Source organism: Oryx dammah, unplaced genomic scaffold, assembly GCF_014754425.2.
Source record: "Oryx dammah isolate SB20612 unplaced genomic scaffold, SCBI_Odam_1.1 HiC_scaffold_17, whole genome shotgun sequence".
Classification (NCBI taxonomy): Eukaryota; Metazoa; Chordata; class Mammalia; order Artiodactyla; family Bovidae; genus Oryx; species Oryx dammah.
Window position 1 is genome coordinate 53677013 of NW_024070201.1, and position 24202 is coordinate 53701214.

At 40.2% G+C, this 24202-nt stretch overlaps 1 protein-coding gene and 1 pseudogene across 1 annotated transcript in view; both read left to right on the forward strand.

Annotated features, from left to right (window-relative positions):
- Nucleotides 1–1995, forward strand: part of EMSY (EMSY transcriptional repressor, BRCA2 interacting) — a 79510-nt gene extending 77515 nt beyond the window's left edge. Inside the window, exon 22 of the mRNA XM_040257694.1 lies at nucleotides 1–1995. Within this exon, the coding sequence (XP_040113628.1) occupies nucleotides 1–195 (195 nt within the window). The 3' untranslated portion in view covers nucleotides 196–1995.
- LOC120875957 lies at nucleotides 458–24202 on the forward strand (annotated as a pseudogene).

The window sequence follows — 24202 nt, forward strand, 5'->3', positions numbered from 1 at the left end:
GCCATTCCCCAGTATGCTATTCCTTGCCACTCCAGCTCCAACGTGGTCGTAGAGCCCAGCGGGCTCCTTGAACTGAACAATTTCACCAGTCAGCAGTTGGATGATGATGAGACGGCCATGGAGCAGGACATAGACAGTAGCACAGAGGATGGAACTGAACCCAGCCCCTCTCAGAGTTCTGCTGAGCGATCCTAGTGTTTGGACACAGGAGTGCACTTTAAAACCTACTTGGTTACCAAGTGTCCAGGGAAGCCCTTGTATTTTGATGTCTAAAGAGAGCACTTTGCCCATGCTTAGACTGTGGACCCTGAAACAGCAGTGTTTCAACAAGAATTGCTGCAGGAGTAGCATTTTAAAACAAGATAAAACTCACAGGGGAATGTACTTTTTTTTAGAAAAAGAAAAAAGATGCACATCTACAGTGACATAAGACCTGATATTCTTTCTCTGTTGGACCATGGCTAATGGAAAAGTTTGTCTTGCAGTGGAAAGAGTCTTTTCTTGTGAATGTTCCTCAACTGGTTTCTACTGAGCAAACACCATCAAAAAAGGAGAATGTGAATAGTTTATATTTTGAAACAGCGTGTCAGGAACAGTGTTTTTTTTTTAAATCTTGTATGTTTTTGCAAATCCCTCCAAGTGCTGAATTGGTTAACACTTTACATCTCCTCAGTTCATATTTTATAAAATAACTAGTTCTTTGATACTGGCATTAAAGAATCCTTGTTAGATGGTGGAAATCAGGTCCCTAACCAGTGGGAAATGCTCTTTTGGGTGGTTTGTACATTCTCACCAGTTGTATGCTAATTTATTGTGTTGTCCTTCCTTTGTGCTCTAGGCAGCACACTTGCTTTCTATTTATTTAAATGTAAACATTTCAAAGCAGGCCATATTCCTTCTGACAAATTTCCTGTAACCCAGGATTGTCTACCCTTTCCACCTCCCACCCCCTCCCCCTTTCTCCTTTAAGAAAACTTATGAGAAAATGTTTCATTGTGAAACAGAGGAAAAGAAATATTTTCTAGTCCAAAGGAAATGTTCAGTTATGTTCAGGAAAACAAATTATTCATATGATGCTATCTTAACACTGAAATTGCACATTCATGTTGGACTGAGACTTTGAAAATAACTTTTACATACCTTTGTTTAACCCCCTTTGAAATGTATAAAAAGTTCATTTACAGTTCTAAATGTAATGTTTTTAAGCATTCTACCTTTTTAGGACATGATTTGTTTAAGCAATATGTATGGGTCTTGTGATCACTGTCTGTCACAAGTAGAGTGAAGGGTAAGAGGGTGGGAATGGGTGAGTCAGTTTTGACAAGTTGTGGCAAAGGAAATTATACTTTTCATTTTTTAAAAAAATGTAAATAGAAAAATTTTTAACGGTTTTATATAGATTTCACTATAAATAAGCATTTTAAGACTGACAAATGTTGAACTGTATATACATATATCAGCATAACTGCCCAATTTTTTGGTGCTGAAGTACTGTAAAGTAGAATTCATCAATGGTCTCCTAATTTTTACATCTCTATCTGGAAAAAAAAACAAAAAACTGTGATCCTATAGTTAATAAATTCCCACTAGAGTGACACTGAAGATTTAAACACAGGCATTCACAGATGCACTGATTTGTTGTAGTTGTCATTATTTCTGCTACATGATAATGACTTATACCCATAGATGGAGCTGTTGGGTATTATTTGATTGTACAAATTCCTGTTTAAAAGACTTTGTGACTGTTTCTAGTTAAGTAATTTTTTTAACCTTTTGGGTTATAGACTTCTTTGAAAATCTGATGACACTTTGAACTCTCACCAAAAAGTGAAAACTCTCACATGCCAATATACATGTTAGGTTTTGCAATTTTTAGGGGTTCATGGGCCTCTAAGCCTATCTGTGTGTTCCAGGTTAAGCCCTCTGTTAACGGTCAGTCCATTACTTACAGATGTAAGTTTTTATAAAATAAAATATCTTTTAAATATTCATGGATCAGGTAACAGCAAACTTGAATAAAGTCATTATGTTCTACTTCTGCATATTCCGGCACCATAGCATACCTGTGTCCCTTTGAGGAGTTAGCCTTAATATGTTTCAGCAACTAAAATGGCAGATGAAATTTCCATAGTCTGCATTTTTAAAAATTAGTATATATTTTAACAAATTATCAAATGAGGGATTTAATTTTTTTTCTTTTAAAAACTGTTAATCTCAAGGACAGCATGAATTTCAACTTATTTGACAAATATTAATTAAACATCTTCCTTGTGCTAGATGCTAAGCTAAAGCACCAGGTATGTACCATAGTGAATAAACAGAAAATCCTTCCCTTATGGAGCTGACAAGCAGGGTTACTGGCTGATGAAATGGATATGAAGGCTAAAGGAAAGAAGAAGAGCCTAAGAGTGGCTCTTAGGTTTCTTAATTTAGTGGGTGGATGGTAATGCCATTCATGGATCTCTAGGCATCCTTTAACTGAAAATCTTAGCATTAGATCTTTTACTGTTTCATATGTTTAAGTTCATAAATGTAAGTTTACATCATCCATGTGAAAGATATTCCAAGATTACAATACAAATGCTACAAAATGAATAAAACCCTAACAACTGTTATAAGCAGTGATAAGAAAAACCTGGTTGGTTTAAAGGAAACTTTGATAAATGCTTCATACTAGCAGTTGCAGTTTATGGTGAAATTACAGAACTTTAAAAAAATGAGCAGTTTTACTGAGATTACTTCACGTCATACCATTCACCCATTTAAAGTATTACAGTTCAGTGGTTTTTTAGTATATTTAGAGTTGGGCAGTCATCACTACAGTCAATTTTAGAGCATTTGTATAACCCCACAAAGAAACCCTGTATGCCTGAAACCACCACCACCCTGGCCCTGGGTATCCTCTAATCATTTCTGTCCCTATGGATTTATCTGTTCTGGACATTTCATATAAATGGAACCATGTAATATGTGGTCTTTTATGACTGTCCTCTTTCACTTAATGTAGTGTTTTCAAGGTTTGTTCATGTTGCAGTGTGCATCAGTGCCCCATTCCTTTTTATGGATCAGTAATAGTCCACTGTGTGGATATACCACATTTCGTCCATCCATCAGTTGATGGGCATTTGTGTTGTTTCTACTTTGAGGCTCTTATGAATGATGCTATTATGAACATTTGTGTACAAGTTTTACGTAAGTTTTCAATTCTCTTGGGTAGATATCTAGGAGTGCAATGTCTGGGTCATGTGGTAAGTATTTTTAACAGTTTGAAGAACTGCCAAACTCTTTTCTACAGTCACTGCACATTTTATATTCTTGCCAGCAGTGTCGGAGATCTCCAATTTCTCTGTGTCTTGGCCAACACTGGCTGTAATTTTAATTGTAGTTATGCTAACATATGAAGGGTCCTGATACATATTTCCTTGATGGCTAGTGATGATTATTTTTTCATGTGTTTATTGGCCGTTCATACATCTGTGGAGAAATGTTCTTTGCCTATTTCTTAGTTAAATCATTTTCTATTTTATTATTTAAATTGAGAACTTTTGAAGTACAGAAATATTACTACTCTTAAAAGTAAGTTGTTTTCTGGAAATTAATTCATCACCCTTAAAATCTTAATCAGGTTCTTGTTCTTCATCTCTAATGTAGCAAATTACTTAACATCCTTAAAAATGTATAGGGCTTTATAGTTGAAAATGCTTTTAAATACATTTCAATACACTGCTGTGATAGGAGACTTCAGTAGCACCTGGGATAGTACAAAGGAAATAGTAGTTAAGTTTTGAGTTCCAGGCTCCTCTGTTTATTCATCATATGAACTTGAGGAAGTCACATTTTCCATAATTCTGATCCCGTAGAATTATTGTGAAGATTAAATGAAATTGTTTATGTGAAAATGCCAGGCACAGTTGTGCTCTATTTTGTAAGTCATTTAAGTTTGCTGATCTATTTTTTAAGTCTAGTATTTGTACCACTACCACTTAAAAAACTGAGGGCTCAGAGACAGGTGATGTACCAAACCTCACAGGTTAAATGCTAGTAGGCATCATGCTGAGCCATAAGTTGCTACTTTCCATAGAAGAGTATATTTGTGCCACCAGACACAGGACTGATCTTTGGAAGGTCAGAGGAACTTGGCGTTGGTCTTTAAGATGATCATTATGCCAGCCTAACATGCCTTCACTCAGAGGTGCTCAACTCAGTTTAATTATGTGTCACAAACTCCTGATAAGAGGAAGTAAGAGTGAGAAAGCACCATATGGGCAAGGCCTTTCCAAGAAAGGACGGTGAGAAACAGTCTTTTGCTTCTGCTTGCAGGGTTATAAGCCTTTATGTAAGTGAGGTTTGATGACCTGTGTGTATATATATATATATATATATATATATAGAGAGAGAGAGAGAGAGAAGAAACACTGTACATTTGTACTTGTGAGAAGGCCCACTCTTGCCTTTTTCTCCCTTCCTTACTTACATATGGGCTTCCCTGGTGGCTCAGAGGTTAAAGCGTCTGCCTCTGACACGGGAGACCCGGGTTCGATCCCTGGGTCGGGAAGATCCCCTGGAGAAGGAAATGGTAACCCACTCCAGTATTCTTGCCTGGAGAATCCCATGGACAGAGGAGCCTGGTAGGCTACAGTCCACGGGGTCGCAAAGAGTCGGAAACGACTGAGGGACTTAACTTACATATACAGTGTACCTGAAAACAGGTACACTTTAAAAAAAAGCAAGCCTGAGTTTGATTCCTGACAAGCCATGGGAGTTTGGACAAGCTCTAAGGGGCTTAAAACAGCAGAAGATGGAATGAATTATAATTCCTACTTTTAAAAAATAGATCAGTTCAGTTCAGTCACTCAGTCGTGTCCGACTCTTTGCGACCCCATGAATCGCAGCACGCCAGGCCTCCCTGTCCATCACCATCTCCCGGAGTTCACTCAGACTCACGTCCATCTGATAGGTGAGCAAAATTCCTCCAAAGTGATCTGACTTTCTCTTCCAAAAAATATCAATAGTTACTGTATACTTCCTTTGCATAGACATCAGGGACACAGTTGTCAGCTCGGGGACAAGCCCTTGTCCTCATGGAGCTTCAGCATAGCAAAGGAGATAATGTTCATCAAAGATCACACCTAGATCTATTCAGTGTTAAATGCTGTGACAGAAAGTGCCATGATAGCATATGAATGGGGAGGTTGGGGAGTTTTCCTTCAGGAAAGATTGTTTAACCTGTAATCTGAAGGAAAAGGACTGAGCTAGGCAGAGGAGGGCAGCAGCTGTCTGGTAGATGGACAGCAGATACAAAAACCTTGTGGTGGGAGGGGACTTCTAGGCCAGTGTGGCAGCAGTTTGGAGAGCAAGCTCAGTACAGTGGGAGTGGAAAGTAGAGACCAAACTATATGGATCTTACAGCTTGTTATAAAAGTTTGAATATTTTTTATAAGAACAATGAGAAGTCATTAAAAAGTTTTAAGCCATTAGAGCCAGTAAAATGAATTAATACTTTTACAAAATATTTGGAGTTACGTTGGTTCATTGGAACAGATGAACATTTAACATTTCTTTTTTGATGCCAGTCGCATCTCTTTATGTCCTTTTTCTCTAACATCTACAATGGTTCCCCAGTACTGTGGAATCTGGTATTCAAAGTTTTTAGCCATAGCTTCAGCTTAGGTTTCTAGATTCATAATTCATTTCACTACTCTGGTCTGTTGCCTATGTACCCCACCACACACACGGTTTATGCTGTGTTAGAAAGTCTCGCTCATTCCTCAAAGCCCAGCTTGAATTTCATCTTCGCTAAGACTGCCCAGATCTCTTCAAGGAGAATTCATCCTACCCCACTGCTAGGTTCCTCTAGCATTTTGGGAGAAACGTGTTTACTAATCATTTATCATTAGTGAACTGTTTGTAGCATGTGAATCTTCCTTATAGACATCTTTTGGGGAGGAGGTCAGTTCAGTTCAGCTCAGTCATTTCCAGCTCTTTGTGACCCCATGGGCTTCAGCACGCCAGGCTTCCCTGTCCATCACCAACTCCCAGAGCATGCTCAAAGTGTTGCCAATTTGGTTGATCTCTTCCAATTAATGACTTGACTTCATTGATTCTGTTGTTTTTCTATTCTCTGTTTATCTCCATTCTGTTCTCTATTATTTGCTTTCTTTTGCTAGCTTTGGTCTTAGCTTTTCTTCTTTTTCTAGTTCCCCAAGATGTAAAGTTAGGTTATTGATTTTGAGACCTTCATTTTTAATGCAGGCATTTACAGCTATAAATTTACCAGATGCATTACTTTTGCTATATTCCATGCATTTTAGTATGTTGGGATTTTTTTCCCCATTCATCTCAGGCATTTTCTAGTTTCTCTTGTGATTTCCTCAGCCATTGGTTATTTTAAAATGTGGTTTAATTTCCACATATTTGTGAATTTTCAGTTTTACTTATTTTTAAAATTATTTACTTTGGCTGCACTGGATCTTTGTTGCTTTGTACAGACTTTCTCTAGATGCAAGGAGTGGGGGCTACTCTAGTAGTGATATGTTATTTTCTCATTGTGGTGGCTTTTCTTGTGGAGCACACAGGCTCTAGGGCACACAGGCTCAGTAGTTGCGACTCTTCCGCTCTATAGCACAGGCTCAGTAGTTGTGGTACATGGGCTTAGTTGCCCCATGACAAGCGTAATCTTCCCAGTCAAGGGGTCAAACCCATGTACCCTGTATTGGGAAGCAAATTCTTAACCACTAGACCACCAGGGAAGTCCCAGTTTTACTTCATTTTTTTCTTCATTCTACCATAGATATTCTATCCATGATTGATGAAAGTGGTGAACTGAAGTCTCCACAAGTCTCTATTATTGTGGAACGATTTCTCCCTTAGGTTTTTATTAATATTTGCCTCATATATTCTGGAGCTCTGTTTGATGCATATATACTTATAATTGTTTTGCATGGACGGAGGTGCCTGGTAGGCTACAGTCCATGGGGTCATGAAGAGTTGGACACGACGGAGCAACTTCACTTTTACTTTTCACTTTCACGCATTGGAGAAGGACATGGCAACCCACTCCAGTATTCTTGCCTGGAGAATCCCAGGGATAGAAGAGCCTGATGGGCTGCCATTTATGGGGTCGCACAGAGTCGGACATGACTGACTCGACTTAGCAGCAGCAGCAGCTTGATGAACCAACCCTTTTATCATTGTATATTGTGCCTCTTTGCCTAACAGTTTTTACTTAAAATCTATTTTTTTCTGATTGTATTATAGACACCTTAGCTCTCTTTTGGCTACCATTTCCATGGAATATATATTTCTATCTTTTCACTTACATTCTATTTTACTTGAGTCTCTTGTGGATAGCAGAGTGGATATTTTAGAATTTAGTCTGCCAGTCTTTTTGAAAGAGTTAAATCCATTTACTTTCATGTAATTATTAAGAAGGAATGATTTACTTATGCCATTTGGTATTTGTTTCCCAAATGTCTTATACCCCATTTTTATCCTCCATTTCCTCCATTACAGTCTTCATTTGTGAAGACTGTAACAGTTGATTCAGTTCAGTTCAGTCGCTCAGTCGTGTCTGACTCTCTGCGACCCCATGAATCGGAGCACTCCAGGCCTCCCTGTCCATCACCAACTCCCAGAGTTCACTCAGACTCATGTCCATCGAGTCTGTGATGCCATCCAGCCATCTCATCCTCTGTCGTCCCCTTCTCCTCCTGCCCCCAATCCCTCCCAGCATCAGAGTCTTTTCCAATGAGTCAACTTTTTGCATCAGGTGGCCAAAGTACTGGAGTTTCAGTTTTCGCATCATTCCCTCCAAAGAAATCCCAGGGCTGATCTCCTTCAGAATGGACTGGTTGGATCTCCTTGCAGTCCAAGGGACTCTCAAGAGTCTTCTCCAACACCACAGTTCAAAAGCATCAATTCTTCGGCGTTCAGCCTTCTTCATAGTCCAACTCTCACATCCATACGTAATCACAGGAAAAACCATAGCCTTGTTGGGTTGACTAGACCTTAGTTGGCAAAGTAATGTCTCTGCTTTTGAATATGCTATCTAAGTTGGTCATAACTTTCCTTCCAAGGAGTAAGCATCTTTTAATTTCATGGCTGCAGTCACCATCTGCAGTGATTTTGGAGACCCAAAAAATAAAGTCTGACACTATCCACTGTTTCCCCATCTATTTCCCATGAAGTGATGGGACTGGATGCCATGATCTTCGTTTCCTGAATGTTGAGCTTTAAGCCAACTTCTTCACTCTCCACTTTCACTTTCATCAGGAGGCTTTTTAGTTCCTCTTCACTTTCTGCCTCAAGGGTGGTGTCATCTGCATATCTGAGGTTATTGATATTTCTCCCGGCAATCTTGATTCCAGCTTGTGTTTCTTCCAGGCCAGTATTTCTCATGATGCACTCTGCGTATAAGTTAAAGAAGCAGGGTGACAGTATACAGCCTTGACATACTCCTTCTCCTATTTGGAACCAGTCTGTTGTTCCATGTCCAGTTCTAGCTGTTGCTTCCTGACCTGCATACAGATTTCTCAAGAGGCAGGTCAGGTGGTCTGGTATTCCCATCTCTTTCAGAATTGTCCACAGTTTATTGTGATCCACACAGTCAAAGGCTTTGGCATAGTCAGTAAAGCAGAAATAGATGTTTTTCTGGAACTCTCTTGCTTTTTCCATGATCCAGTTTAGTTGATTATTTGTAGTGAAATGTTTGACTCCTTTCTCAATTCTTTTGTGTGTATTTTTTAGATATTTAGATATTTCCTTTGTGGTTACCATGGGAATTACATGGCATATCTTAAAATTACAGCAATCTAATTTGAATTGATAATTTTGATAGCATACAAAACTCTGCCCTTATATTCATTTGCCTGTGTGGTTTTTGGTATCTTTATTTCTTCATATGTCTTCAAGTTACTATCCAGTGGCCCTTTGTTTCAACCTGAAGGATTTTAGCATTTCTTTTGGGAAGATCTATTGGTAATTAAGTCCCTCATTTGGAAATGTCTTAATTTCTCCCTTATTTTTGAAAGTTTTGCCGGATATTGAATTCTTGATTTGTTTTTTTCCTTTAGCACTTTTAAATATGTCATCCTACTTCCTTCTAGACTCCATGGCTTCTGGTGAAAGATTGGCTTGTTGGTCTTATTGTAGAGCCCTTGTACATGATAAATTGCTGCCCTCTTGCTTCTTTTAGAATTGTTTCTTTGTCTTTTAAGAGTTTGATTATGATGTGTCTTAATATGGTCTGTTAAGTTTATTCTACTTGAAGTTCACTGAACTTGAATATGTAGATTCGTGTCTTCATCATCAAACTTGGGAAATTTTCAGTTATTTTCTATTCAAATATTTGTTCTGCCCTTTCCTCTCTTTTCTTCTTCTGGGACTTCCATAATGCATATATTGATCTGTTTGCTGGTGTTCCATAGGTCTTCTAGACTCTATTCATTTTCATTCATTCTTTTCTCTTTCTGCTCCTCAGACTGGATAATATCAGTTGTTTTATCTTCAAATTCACTGATTCCATCTTCTACATTTTCAAATTTGCTGTGGAACCCTTCCAGTGAAGTTTTTAAAGAACTTACCAACATATACCCCATTTTCCCAGCCCCTGGCAACCACCATTCTACTCTCTGCTTTTATGAGTTCTACTTTTTTAGATTCCACATATATGTGAGATCATGCGATAGTTGTCTTTCTGTGCCTTGCATATTTCACTTAACATCTTCCAGATTCATACATGTTGTTGAAAATGAGTTTTATTCTTTTTAAAAGCTGAATAATATTCCATTGTATATGTATACAAGAGAGTTCCAGAAAAACATCTATTTCCGCTTTATTGATTATGCCAAAGCCTTTGACTGTGTGGATCACAGTAAATTGTGGAAGATTCTGAAAGAGATGGGAATACCAGGCCACCTGGCCTGCCTCTTTAGAAACAAGTATGCAGGTCAGGAAACAACAGTTAGAACTGGACATGGAACAAGAGACTGGTTCCAAATAGGAAAAGGAGTACGTCAAGGCTGTATATTGTCACCTTGCTTATTTAACTTATATGTAGGGTACATCACGAGAAATGCTGGGCTGGAGAAAGCACAAGCTGGAATCAAGATTGCTGGGAGAAATATCAATAACCTCAGATATGCAGATGATACCACTCTTATGGCAGAAAGTGAAGAAGAACTAAAGAGCCTCTTAATGAAAGAGGAGAGTGAAAAAGTTGGCTTAAAGCTCAACATTCAGGAAACTAAGATCATGGCATCCAGTCCCATCACTTCATGGGAAATAGATGGGGAAACAGTGGGAACAGTGGCTGACTTTATTTTTTGGGTCTCCAAAATCACTGCAGATGGTGATTGCAGCCATGAAAGTAAAAGATGCTTACTCGTTGGAAGGAAAGTTATGACCAACCTAGACAGCATATTAAAAAGCAGAGACATTACTTTGTCAGCAAAGGTCCATCTAGTCAAGGCTATGGTTTTTCCAGTAGCATGTACGGATGTGACAGTTGGACTATAAAGAAAGCTGAGCACCGAAGAATGGATGCTTTTGAACTGTGGTGTTGGAGAAGACTTGAGAGTCCCTTGGACTGCAAGGAGATCCAGTTAGTCCATCCTAAAGGAGATCACCCTTATGGCAGAAAGTGAAGAGGAACTAAAAAGCCTCTTGATGAAAGTCAAAGTGGAGAGTGAAAAAGTTGGCTTAAAGCTCAACATTCAGAAAACAAAGATCATGGCATCTAGTCCCATCACTTCATGGGAAATAGATGGGGAAACAGTGGAAAAAGTGTCAGACTTTATTTTTGGGGGGCTCCAAAATCACTGCGGATGGTGACTGCAGCCATGAAATTAAAAGATGCTTAATCCTTGGAAGAAAAGTTATGACCAACTTAGATAGCATATTGAAAAGCAGAGACATTACCTTGCCAACAAAGGTCCGTCTAGTCAATGCTACGGTTTTTCCAGTGGTCATGTATGGTTGTGAGAGTTGGACTGTAAAGAAGGCTGAGCACCAAAGAATTGATGCCTTTGAACTGTGGTGTTGGAGGAGACTCTTGAGAGTCCCTTGGACTGCAAGGAGATCCAACCAGTCCATTCTGAAGGAGATCAGCCCTGGGATTTCTTTGGAGGGAATGATGCGAAAGCTGAAACTCCAGTACTTTGGCCACCTCATGCAAAGAGTTGACTCATTGGAAAAGACTCTGATGCTGGGAGGGATTGGGGGCAGGAGGAGAAGGGGACGACAGAGGATGAGATGGCTGGATGGCATCACTGACTCGATGGACTTGAGTCTGAGTGAACTCTGGGAGTTGGTGATGGACGGGGAGGCCTGGAGTGCTGCGATTCATGGTGTCGCAAAGAGTCGGACACAACTGAGCGACCCAACTGAGCTGAACTAAACTGAAAGGAGATCAGTCCTGGGTGTTCATTGGAAGGACTGATGTTGAAGCTGAAACTCCAATACTCTGGCCAGCTGATGCAAAGAGTTGACTCATTGGAAAAGACTCTGATGCTGGGAAAGATTGAGGGCAGGAGAAGGGGACAACAGAGGATGAGATGGTTGGATGGCATCACCGACTCAATGGACATGGGTTTGGGTAGACTCCGGGATTTGGTGATGGACAGGGAGGCCTGATGAGCTGCAATTCATGGGGTCGCAAAGAGTCAGACACGACTGAGCAACTGAACTGAACTGGACTGTATATGTATACAACACACACTTCTTTATCCATTCATTCGTTGATGAACAAATGGCTATTGAGAATAATGCTGCAGTGAACATGGAGTACAAATATCTTTTTTTTTTTTCAAATATCTTTTAGAGATACTCTTTTTATTTCCTTTGAATATATACCCAGGAATGGAATTGCGGCACCATATGATAGTTTTATTTTTAATTTTTTAGGAACCTTTATACCTTTTCCATGATGTTTTCATTTTAATAATTATATATTTCATCTCCAGAACTTTTCCTTTTTATAATTTATTGATATTCTCCTTTGTTTAGATATTACTTTCCTTTATTTCTTTGTCCATATTATTCTTTAGCTCTTTGAGCATATTTAAGACAGTTATTTTAAAGGCTTTGTGCAGTAAGTCCAATGTCTGAGTTTTCTGGGTGACTTTCAGTTAATTTATTTTGTACTGCTGAATGGATTGTACTTTACTCTTTATTTATATACTTTGATTTTTTTGTTGAAAAATGAACTTCTGAATATTAAGATATAGCAACTCTATAGACATCAGACGGAGAAGGCAATGGCACCCCACTCCAGTACTGTTGCCTGGAAAATCCCATGGACAGAGGAGCCTAGTGGGCTGCAGTCCATGGGGTCACTGTGAGTTGGACACGACTCAGTGACTTCACTTTCAGTTTTCACTTTCAGTTTTCACTTTCATGTGTTGGAGAAGGAAATGGCAACCCACTCCAGTGTTCTTGCCTGGAGAATCCCAGGAACGGGGGAGCCTGGTGGGCTGCCATCTATGGGGTCGCACAGAGTCGGACACAACTGAAGCGACTCAGCAGCAGCAGCAGCAGCAGCATAGACATCAGATTTTCACTTTCCCCTGGGATTTGAAGGATTTTTGTTTGGTTTGGCATTTTTTGTTTTTTATTTTGATTGTTAAAGGCTATAGTGGTTCACTTGTCTAGTGACTTCTCCTAACTTCTTTTCTACCCCTAGAAACTGTTTTCTTTTTCATGTGTGGTCACTGAAGTCTCTGTTCCTCAGCATGTATTAAACTAGTGTTTTGACAGAAATTTCCTTGAACCCTAGGAGCTAGGCAAATATACACACACATACACACCTCATATTTGCAGACTGACTCTGTGCTGTGGCCCTTCAACACTTAACCAGACTTCCACTGAACCTAGAGACCATCCTAATGTGAAGTTTGAGGTCTCAGTCCTTTTCCTAAATATGTGCATGGCTTTCTAAATTTCTCCTAATATACAGGTGCTTTTGAATGCCCTAATTTCAAAAAAACAACAACAACAACAACAAAAAGAAATGACTCCCGAGTCTTTCTTCCCAGTCCTTAGGTGATTTATCGATGGTTGATGTCTCAACCAAATCTTGTTCTTCAGGTGTGTGTAGGTTGTCTTTCAGCCATACCAAGTTTTCAAGCAATATCTGCTGCTTTTTCAGCCGGAGTGAGTTTTTATTTAAGTGAGACAGCAATGAGTGCCTTGCTTTGGTCCTTCAAATAACCCTGAGGCAGCTTAGAACAGATGTACACAATAATTTGCAAATATGGTTTGCTGTCCTCCTCCCAGAACCAGGGAGCAGGCCCCTACACTGGTAACTTGACATCTTTAAGCCAAGTCAGGGAGAGAGTAGGATGAAGGCTAGTAAAATGCCATAAAGCTTTCCTTTTTTTTTTTTTTCTATCTCATTTTAAAAAATTCTGGTAAAATATACAGAACAAAATTTGCCATTTTAAGTACACAATTCATTGGCATTATGTACATTCAGATTGTTGGACAACCACTACCACTGTCTGTCTCCAGAACTTTTTCCTCATCCCCAACTGAAATTCATTACCCATTATGTAGTAACTCCTATTTCTGTGCCCCACACCCAGCCCCTTACTAACCATCCTATACTTTTCAACTTGCCATTTGCTTGATTCATCATTTGGTTATTGCTATAAACCTTTGACTATATTCCAGAGTCTGACAAATTGGTTCTGACAGTTTCTGCTTATTTTTCAATGTTTCTGTGGGACCATGGGAGCTTGGAGTTGACTACCATTTATCTGCCATCACCATCAAGATTTTCTCCTGAGCAGTTTGGAAGAGTAGAATAGCCATTAAGTAGGAAAGATTTTGGGGAGATCAAATTTTGAAAGAGGGTATCAAGGGTTCTCTTTAGCATAAATTAAATTCAAGATACCTGTAAATAGGTAGGGGGGAAAAAAGAGGTACAAGGGCTGATCCCTGGGCAGTCCAGCACATAGGGGTCAGGAAGATGAGGCAGAATCAGAAAAGGGGACAACAAATGACCAGAAGGATGGGAGGTGAAGCTGGAGACTGAGGTGGTAGTATCTAGGGAACAGCTAAAGAAAGCTGCTAAGTCAAAACAAGAATTCACAGAGCTAGTCATGTGAAGTCATTGGTGACTTTGGGACAAGCAATTGTGGTGGAGTTAGGGACAAAAGCTAGAGAAGAATGTGAGGAGGAAACTGAAAGCTGAGAATAAAGATAATGAGTTGCAAAGATAGTGAGTTGCTATAAAGAGGAGCAATTGCTAGAAAGGCAAGTGAGGTCAAGAGGTTTGTTGTTTTTTGTTTTGTAACTTAAGAAAATGGGATTCCTGATGAGATTGATCCAATGGACAGAAGAAAGTTTATAATGCAAGAGAGAATTGCTCATGTACTGTTCTTGACTAGTGGGAAGAGAAGGGATTTGTGGAGGTGTTGGGTTCATCCATTACAACATAAGTAAATTCAGGAACAGGAGGGTAGGTGGGGAGATAACATTTACATCAATTTTCTGCTGAGTCTCAAATCCATATCTATAATATTATTTCTTCCCAGAGCCAAAATCCACTGCCTTGACTCATCCCCAACTGGATTTCCTAGAAGTACTTCAGCCTCAGGCTGTCCCAAACCAGAATAGATCAATTCCTTTTCTTCTAATTTATGGTTTCATTCATTAGCAACCCCAGAGCTGATTCTGGAAGGAGAGTAGGAGAATGGAATAGGTGGATAACTCAAAGATGGTGGGAAATTGGGATGTGGGGTGACTAGGGAGCAGTGAGCTCAGAGCAGGCTCCTTGAAGCTATTACACACCCAGAGGTCAACAATGCAATCTGTCAGGGTCTCGTGGAGTTATCCATGGTTTTTTTAAATGATCTAAAGGGCCATTTATCTTCAGTTTTTCTCCGTAGCATTAGATTGTTAACCAGCTGGAAATACCTGACAAGCGCTTTTGCCTCCTGGGCCTTGTATTCCTTCCTACTACAGTGTACTTACCCCTGATTCTTAACCAAAATGCCTTCTCACCCTCCATCCCAAAGGTCACTTCCAGAGATACTTTCCAAATTCTTCCCCCATTACTGCTGAATCTGTCTCCTTTATAGCTCTTCTGAATTTTCATTATGGCTTCCAATTTTTGCTCCATGAAAGTTTGCTCTAAGAATTGAATTCTTCTTCGTGTCCCTAGAATAGGATCTGGCATGGAAGAGGCATCAACAAATTTGTTGATTGTGTAAAAAAAAATTAGACCATTCTGGTCCTGGGTTTGCTCACAGGTGCACAAATGCTTATTAACATTAAAATGCACAAGCAAATCCCAGCAATAACATCCTTATTGCAGGCTGTTTTTGGATGAGGATGTTATTGTTGTGAGATATTTGTGTATCAGCCTCTCTGGACTCCGAACGCAGTGCCCTCCTCTGCTGTCATTTGTTCTGGCACTTCAAAGTGCAGGAAAACCATGGGTGGTGATTTTAGAATCTTATTCAGAACCCTCAGGGAATGAGTCATTTCATACTGACGACTTTTCCGGATTGCCACAGTTCAAATAAATTAAGCAACAGGACATTGTTGTTGTTGTTGTTGTAGTTATTGTTGTTAATTTTAACCTCTTCAGAAGGTAAATTTCAGAAATATATTATCATACCATCCCGAACATGATCCTACCATCTCTTGTTTCTTCACAATCTTCATTATGAACATAGTTATAATGATTTTCCAGCTCAGCAATGAGAGTACACAGCCTTGCTAAAGGAGTGAGAGAAGGGATAAGTCAGGCTCAGTCTTCTCCCTGGAGCAGATCCAGACTAGAACCCCAAATCTAACCTGGAGGCAACCAAACTGCCCCAGGAGTCAGAGGGGTAAGTGGCGGTGGGGGCAGGGGAGGGCAGAGGCAGGCTCTGACCTGAGCACAGGACCAGTGACTCTCCTGCTGCTTTGTGGATTTGAACTCTGTGAGGATTTGTTAAAATGCAGTTTCCGAGTCAGTAGATTTGGAGTCAGTTCTAGGCTGGCATCTGAGTTCTGCATTTGAAACAAGCTCTCGGGTGATGCCAGGGCTGCTGGACCACAGACCACACTTTCAACATCAAGACTTTTGTTGACCTACCAGAGGTTTGCTTGTAACCATGTGTGGGTTTTCTTGGGAAGCGTATCTTCAGTGAGTCTTTCTCCGGGGCGTCTTGCAAGCGCCTGATGGCCTCTGGCAGCGAGAACATAGTGCTCTAAGTTCGCAGAGTGCTCTCACGGCCCGTTTCCCTTCATTCTCACAGTAGTCCTGGGAGGCAAGTTAGCACCATTTTCCCAACTGGGAAACCAGTTCCTGACATCTCCACGTTTCGTGCTCTTTTTGTGGTTTCTTGCTGCCCACACCACACCTGCACTGTGTGCCTTCCACAGCCCTGTGGACTCAGCGCAGTGGGGATGCACTGGGGAAGATGGTTGTGTGTGCACGCACATGTGTGCCTGGCTGGAGCACATGGGCCCATGCCATCTCACTTAGGACACCCCGACTGAGAGTGACATTTTCTCTCCTCTCAAATCTCCCCCTCAGACGATGACCTCACCTTGTATTGTATAGACTAAACGCTGAACTCAGAAGTGGCAGTGACCCTCTACAATGTATACTGAGATGCTGTTGGCACTCCACGCATCGCTCCTTTAAAGCCTTTCCATTTCAGGGCCGGCTGGCCAGACTCCTGCCGGCATCAGCCTCTCCGCTCACCTAAGGGCTTCTCTGGCACAGGGACCTGCCTCTGCCCCATGCAGGTGCCGAAATGCTGGGAAATTTACAGCCCTCCAGTTAACCAGGGAATGATGGGAATGGATATGAAAAAATAACCCAGCTCTCTCACCTCTTAATTTGGGATAACTCAAGAGCATCTTTCACATGTTAAGCTCCAGTTACCCACAGTGGTAACTGGCTTGGCAATGTTGCCCTTATTTGCTGCCTTCCCCTCTCTGCCTCACTCCCCGACTCCTGTAATAATGTTTCCTGGGGGCCCCTCCTGAATGAAGGACTTACACGTGATGACTCCTTGTCTTGTGCTCTGCTGGGGGAACCCAGATTAAGAAACTTCTCCCAACCACTATTTCTAAGGACCTACTTACATCTGGGCCCACATGCCTGCCTTCCCTCTAGTCATAATGGAGAGAGCATTCCAATTCCTTAGTAAGGTCACACGATCTCCCAGGGACCTGGATGATATCCTCCTGCTTCTTTTATTGAATGCTGATTGGTGCATGTGTATGACGACACTATCAAAGACGGGGGAAAGATCCACCTGGAAGGATTAGAGGAAGTAGTAGCTGTCACTCACACAGGGCCAGGAATAGAGTTGGTTCCCACCAGGCAGACTGGAAAGCTACTTATTTCACAAGGCTGCAGGTAGTGTGCTCAAAAGATTTCGCCTCAGTCGTGCGGAATCATAAGTCCTGGACGAATTGCCGTTTTTGTCCTGCCTAACACATCTTAAAAGAAATACCCCAAGAAGATCAAACTGTTTCAAACCCATTTAAAGCTCAAGAATCTTTATGAAAATAAATATCTAGCATTCAACAAGGTAATAGTCACTATTACTTGCATCAAATAAAGATGATCAGAAATGCAAATAAGCAGGAAAATACAACCTACAATGAGAAAAATCAAATAAAACAGACACAGGCTTACCCCAGATGTAAAAACTAATAGAGGAGAACATTTAAAATGTCATTATCACTACATATATGTATTGAAATATTATATGGAGACATTGAAGATATAAAGATGCAAATGAGACGTTTAGAGGTGAAAATTGTAATATCTGAGATATATGTTGAGTAGGATTAACAGCAGATTAGGCATTTCAGAAGAAAGATTATGGTGCTTAATGACAATAATAGAAATTATCCCCAATGAAACACAGAGAGTAAGAAGAAAACATCTTAAAATGAACATGAGCATCAGTTGACTGAGACAATTTTAAGCAGTCTAATATATGTGTATTTTGGCACCCTGGAGACACAGAAGAGGAGAGACAGAATAATACCTGAAATAATGACCAACACTTCCCCGAATTTGATGAAAACTATAAACCCACACATCTTGGAATCTCAGTGAGCTCCGTGAAAGAGTGTACATAGATGTTTCATAGTCAAATGCTCAAAAGCAATGATGGAAAGGAAACCTTAAAGCACTAGGGTGAGGGAAAAGACATGAAGGAACCAGAATAAGGATAATAACAGATTTCCCTTAAGAAACAATTCAAGCAAAAAGACAGCAGAATGATACTTGAAAGTACAGAAGGAAAATGCCTATCAACCTAAAATTCTGTAGCCGCTGAATGCAAGTTTCAATGATGGTTTTTCACAACACAATGTGATTATGTGGGATTTTGTCCTTAAAGGGAAGCCAGGTGAGCATACAGGGGAACAAAGAAGAGACAGAACAAATAGCAAGACAATGGATTTAACCCTAACCATATAAAAAATCTGGGCTTCCCAGATGTACTAGTGGTAAAGAACCCACCTGCCAGTGCAGGAGACATAAGAGATGCAGGTTCGATCCTGGGGTCAGAAGGATCCCCTGGAGAAAGGAATGACAACCCACTCCAGTATTCTTGCCTGGAGAATCCCATGAACAGAGGAGCCTGGCGGGCTGTAGTCCATGGGGTCACACAGAGTTGGACTCGACTGATGCAACTTAGTACACACTCACATAAATAATCACATTAAATGTAAATTATCTACTCTCAACTAAAAGGCATAAAGCATTAGATTAAATATAAAAACAAGACTCAATTACATGCTGCCTCCAAGAAACTCACTTGAAAAAAATCATAAATAGTTTAAAAGTAAGTGGATTGAGGTACAAGCTACTATGTATAAAATAACACAAAATTATAGAGCAAAAGAATCGGACGTGACTGAGCGACTAAACACACACTCCCATTGTACATAACATGGAATTTAGCCAATATCTTGTAATAATTTTAAGTGGCGTATAACCTATAAAAATATTGAATCATTATGTTGTACACCCGAAACTAATATAATATTGCAACTCGACTATACTTCGACTTTAAAAAGTAAATGGAGGGACTTGCCTGTTGGTCCAGTGGTTAAGAATCCGCCTGCCAATGCTCGGGACAAGGGTTTGATCCCTAGTCTGAGACAATACCACATGCAGCAGGACAAGTAAGTCCTGCATCACAACTACTGAGCTCATGTTCTAGAGCCCAAGCTCTACAAGAGAAGCCACCACAATAAGAAGTCCGTGCTCTACGACTAGAGAGTAGTTCCCGCTCACCACACTAGGGAAAGCCTGCCCATAGCAATGAAGACTCAATACAGCCAATAAATAAATAAATACAATTTTTAAAAAGTTAGTTAAAAAGTAAATGGATTGAAAATATATATACTATACTATCAAAAGTACAAAAAGAGTTGGAATGGCTCTATGTGTCAGATAAAGTAGATTTCAGAGCAAAGAATATCATCAGAAATAAAGAATACCATTTCCTAATAAGAAAGGGGTGCCACGTGCATGCTCAGTCATGTCTGGCTCTTTGTGACCCTATGGACTGCAGCCTGCCAGGCTCCTCTGTCCATGGGATTCTCCAGCCAAGAATATTGGAGTGGGTTGCCATGCCCTCCTCCAGGGGATCTTCCTGACCCAGGGGTCAAACCTCTGTTTCTTGTGTCTCCTGCATTGGCTGGCGGATCCTTTACCATTGAGCTACCAGGAAAGCCCTAAGAAAGAGATAAACTCATCAAAAGCACAAAATTCTAAAAGCATATGCATGTAATGAAAGAATTTCAAAGTGTATTAGAGGAAAAGAGCTACTAGAATTTCAAGGAAAAGTAAACAGATTCACAATTACCTTCAGAGACTTCAACATCTCTTTCTTATTAATTAATAGAAAAGAGATAAAGAAAGAAAGCGTTTATACTGAAAAATGGGGGAGCCCAAAGCAAAAACATTATGCTAAGGGAAAGAAACTAATCATAAAGCACCATATACGGTATTGTTGTTGGTGTTTAGTCACTCAGCCATTTCCGACTCTTTGCGACCCCATGGACTGTAGCCCTCTGGGCTCCTCTGTCCATGGGATTCTCCAGGCAAGAATACTGGACTGGGTTGCCATTTCCTTCTCCGCCATATACTGTATAATTCCATGCATATGAAGTATACAGAATAGGCAAATTCATACAGAATGTAGATCCATGGTTGCCTAGGGCTTGGGGTTTTGGGTAGTGACTGCCATTGGGTACAGAGTTTTTGTCTTTTTATAAAATATGATGCAAATGTTCTAAAATTGTTTGTGGAGAAGATTGTCCAACTCTGTGAATTAAAAAATTGAATTTTCACTTTAAAAGGGTGAATTTTGTGGCTTGTGAATTATATTTCAGTTAAGCTGTTATTTAAAAAGTTGTTCTAAATTTTGTAACTAATTCTTGGGTTAAGTGTTAGACAAATGCCTGATGGCTTCTCACTGCTCTTAGGACAACTTCCCAACTCTAACCCTGGTGCAACTGACCCTATCCAGCTCATCTCCTCCTTCTCTTCATTCTTGTGCTCCAGCCACAGTGGGCTTCTCTCTGTTCCTGGACATGGCAAACTGATTCCTGTCTCAGAACATTTGCACTTGCTGTTACTTAGACCTTGAAGTCTTTTCTACAGAACCGCTTCCTTCTCATCAACCATGTTTCATCTCAAGTATCATCTTCTCTGAAAGGCCTTCCCATGTTGTCCTGCCAAAAGCCTACTTCTGATTCCATGTTACCTTATTTTATCTATTTCATGCAACTTAGTTCCTTAAACAACCTTCTTTGTTTATTGACACATGTGTCTACCTGCACTAGAATGTAATGTAAATTCTTTGAGGAACAGGTTTCTTGTCTTGTTCCCCGCTGTATCTACAGTTTTTAGAACAGTGCCTGGCTCATGGTTGTTAACTGAGTAAGAGTTACCCAGATCAAAGAAAATCACCAGAAATACACATTGCTGGTAGAAATAATGGCACTAGGGAGTGAGGCATGAAGGGTAGAAGGAGTGGATGAAGGTCAAAGGTCATGCCTAAGTGACACCGAGGGGGTCAGGTTGACTGCTCTCTGTAGATTAGCAGGCTCAAGTGCTAGCACTAGAAAGATGCTAATGCAGTAGGAATAGGTGTTTCTAAAGTTTTCTTTAACAATTTTTAAATTAGAAATATGTAATATATACAGGAGAGTATATAGTATTTTTATACAATGTAAACAATAATTATAAAGCTTCCCTGGTAGCTCAGATGGTAGAGAATCTGCCTGCAATGCAGGAGACCCAGGTTCGGTACTTCATTTGGGAAGATCCCCTGGAGAAGGAAATGGCAACCCCCTCCAGTATTCTTGGCTGGAGAATTCTGAGGACAGAGGAGCTTGGTTCATGGGGTTGCAAACAGTTGGACACGACTGAGCAACTAAATACAAACATTCATGTAGTTACCACCCGAGTTAAGAAATGGGAACTTGCCAGTCACCCTGCAAGTCTGTGTGATTCTTGTCACATTCCTCTTCTCAGGACAAAACCACTCTCCTGATTTTTTTTAAAATTTTATTTATTTATTTAACTGTTGTGGGTCTTTGTTGCTGTGTGTAGGCTTTCTTGTTGCAGTGAATGGAGGCTACTCTCTAGTTGAGGTGCACGGGCTTCTCATTGCAGTGGCTTCTCTTGTTGCAGAGCGCAGGCTTTAGGTATGTGCGCTTCAGTAGCTGTAGCACGTGGCCTTTTTAGTTATGAGCCCAGTAGATATGATGCAGGGGCTTAGTTGCCTTGTGGTATGTGGGACGCTCCTAGACCAAGGAGCAAACCCATGTCCCCTGAATTGGCAGGTGGATTCTTAACCACTGGACCACCAGGAAAGTTCCACTTTCCTGATTTCTATTATAGTTATGCAGTTGCTTCTTCTTTTTTTTTTTTTTTTTTTTTGACATCTACTTGTCCATGATTAAATAATGTATTTTTCAGTTTTTGAACTTTATATAAATGAAGTTATACTGACTGTATCTTCTATGATTTGCTTCTTTTACTCAACACTATGTTTCTAAGCTATTTCTCTGATGACAGATATGGCTGTTCATTATTACTGTTGTATAGGACTCCATTGACTGAACACACCACAATTTATTTTCCAGAATACTGAAGGGGAGTGGCTTCTAGTTTTTTGCTATGCTAGAAATATTTTTGTATATGTTCACGTTTTCCCAAGCACAATATGTGTATACTGTTTTCTCTGGAGAACCCTGATGTTATACTCAGTTTATTTATTCATCTATTGAAGGACATCTTGGTTGTTTCCTATTGGAGCATTTATGAATAAAGCTACTATAAATAAACATTCACGTAAAGGATTTTGTATTTACTTAAATTTTCAATTCACTTAAGTCATACCCAGGAGTGTGATTGCTGGGTTGTATGGTAAGTCTATATTTAGCTTAAAAGAAACTGCCAAAGTAGCTACACCATTTTGCATCCCCAGCAGCCATGAAAGAGTGCTCTTATTACTTCATGTACTCATCAGCATTTGGTATTGTCAGGTTCTTGGACTTTCAGTTCAGTTCAGTTCAGTCGCTCAGTTGTGTCCGACTCTTTGCGACCCCATGAATTGCAGCACGCTAGGCTTCCCTGTCCATCACCATCTCCCGGAGTTCACCCAGACCCACGTCCATCAAGTCCGTGATATTAAGTGTGTAATAGAATGTCATTATTGCTTTCATTTGTATTTCTTTAATGACAAATTATTTTGAGTGTAATCATATTTTTAACTTTCAGTTTTCTGATTATTTTTAAGGTTGAGTTTATTTCATATGTTTATTGGCTATTTGACTTTTCTCTTTATGAAGTGTTCAGGTTTTTTTGCTCGTTTTTTCAATTTGATTTTTATCTTTTTCTCATTATTTCCTAGAACTTCTTTATATATTCTGGGTGTAGTTTCTTTTCTGGTGAAAGGCATTGCACATGTTTTTACTTACTGTATGGCTTGCTTTTCACTTTATGATGCCTTTTGATGAACAGAAAGCCTCTGTATTTGAGCTAGAGCACAGGCTCTAGAGCTCTTAGTGTTGCGTTGTGCGGGCTCTAGAGCGCACGAGTTCATTAGTTGTGTTGTACTGGTTTCTCTAGTTTGTAAAACTACATGGGTAGTTTTTACACATGGGTTTAGTTGCCCCTTGATACTTTGAATCTTAGTTCTCCACCCAGGGATTACCAAGGAAGTCCCCGAAAGTAAATAGGCTTAACTTCTTTTGCCTAAGTCCCGCTCCCCTCCCTGCTGCCCTCTGATCCGGTTCCTCTGTGCTTACCCTCCAACCCTATTCTCCATTCCCAAAGGAAAAGGTCCTATCAGGCAGAACTGAAAGGGAAAACGGTAGAGCATTGTTAGTGGGTAGGAGTTGTTAGGACAAGCTCTTGAATGCTCATATGTTAATCTTTTTTGTCCTGTCACAGCTTTAAATCATAGTAGTAATCTGGATGGAACAGGGATCACTACACAGAATCTACCGTGCCCAAGGGAATCTTATGAGGGACCCTGCCGTTTTCCCCTTTATTTTCCCTGTTGCTGGGCAAGAGGCCAAGGTGATCCACAGAGTAAAGTCCTGGGGTTGAGGGTAGGGAAAATGAGAAAGAACTGAATAGCTTGGGGTTGGAGACATTTTTCAGGGCATTTGAGGTGAGAGGAGCCACACTAAGAAGAGGATAGAAGTGACAGGAGGAGAAAGTGGATTCTCAGAGCGTCACGTGGAGTGTATTTAGATTCATTTTTCTTTTCAACAGAAGCAAGCAAAGAATGAATTGTTCTAAGACTCCACTAAGGTGGCAGCCGCTATGAGGAAGGTGGCTGTAGAATATGTCCGTGTCAGTTTTGAAGGTAAACAAAAGACACATTTGCACAGAATACAGTTGGAATCCCAGAACTGAAGGAAGAATTAGGGGTAAAGAAGGAAACAACCTCGAAATTTGGAAGACGCTTGTCAGGGCATCATGCTTGCAGATGATGACTGTGTAATGATATCAAGAGGATTTAAAATTGGTGATGTTTTCATTAGCCATTCTCAGTAATGAGTGCAAAAAGTGTCAGAAGAAGCAAAGAAAAATTACCTAGAAGAAACTGATGCCTTAGAATCCAAACTGAGATCAACTCAGTGGGTGTTAGACTCGAAAGTTGAGTTATAATCAAGATTTGACAGCAACATAAGCCTTGAAGTGAAGTGA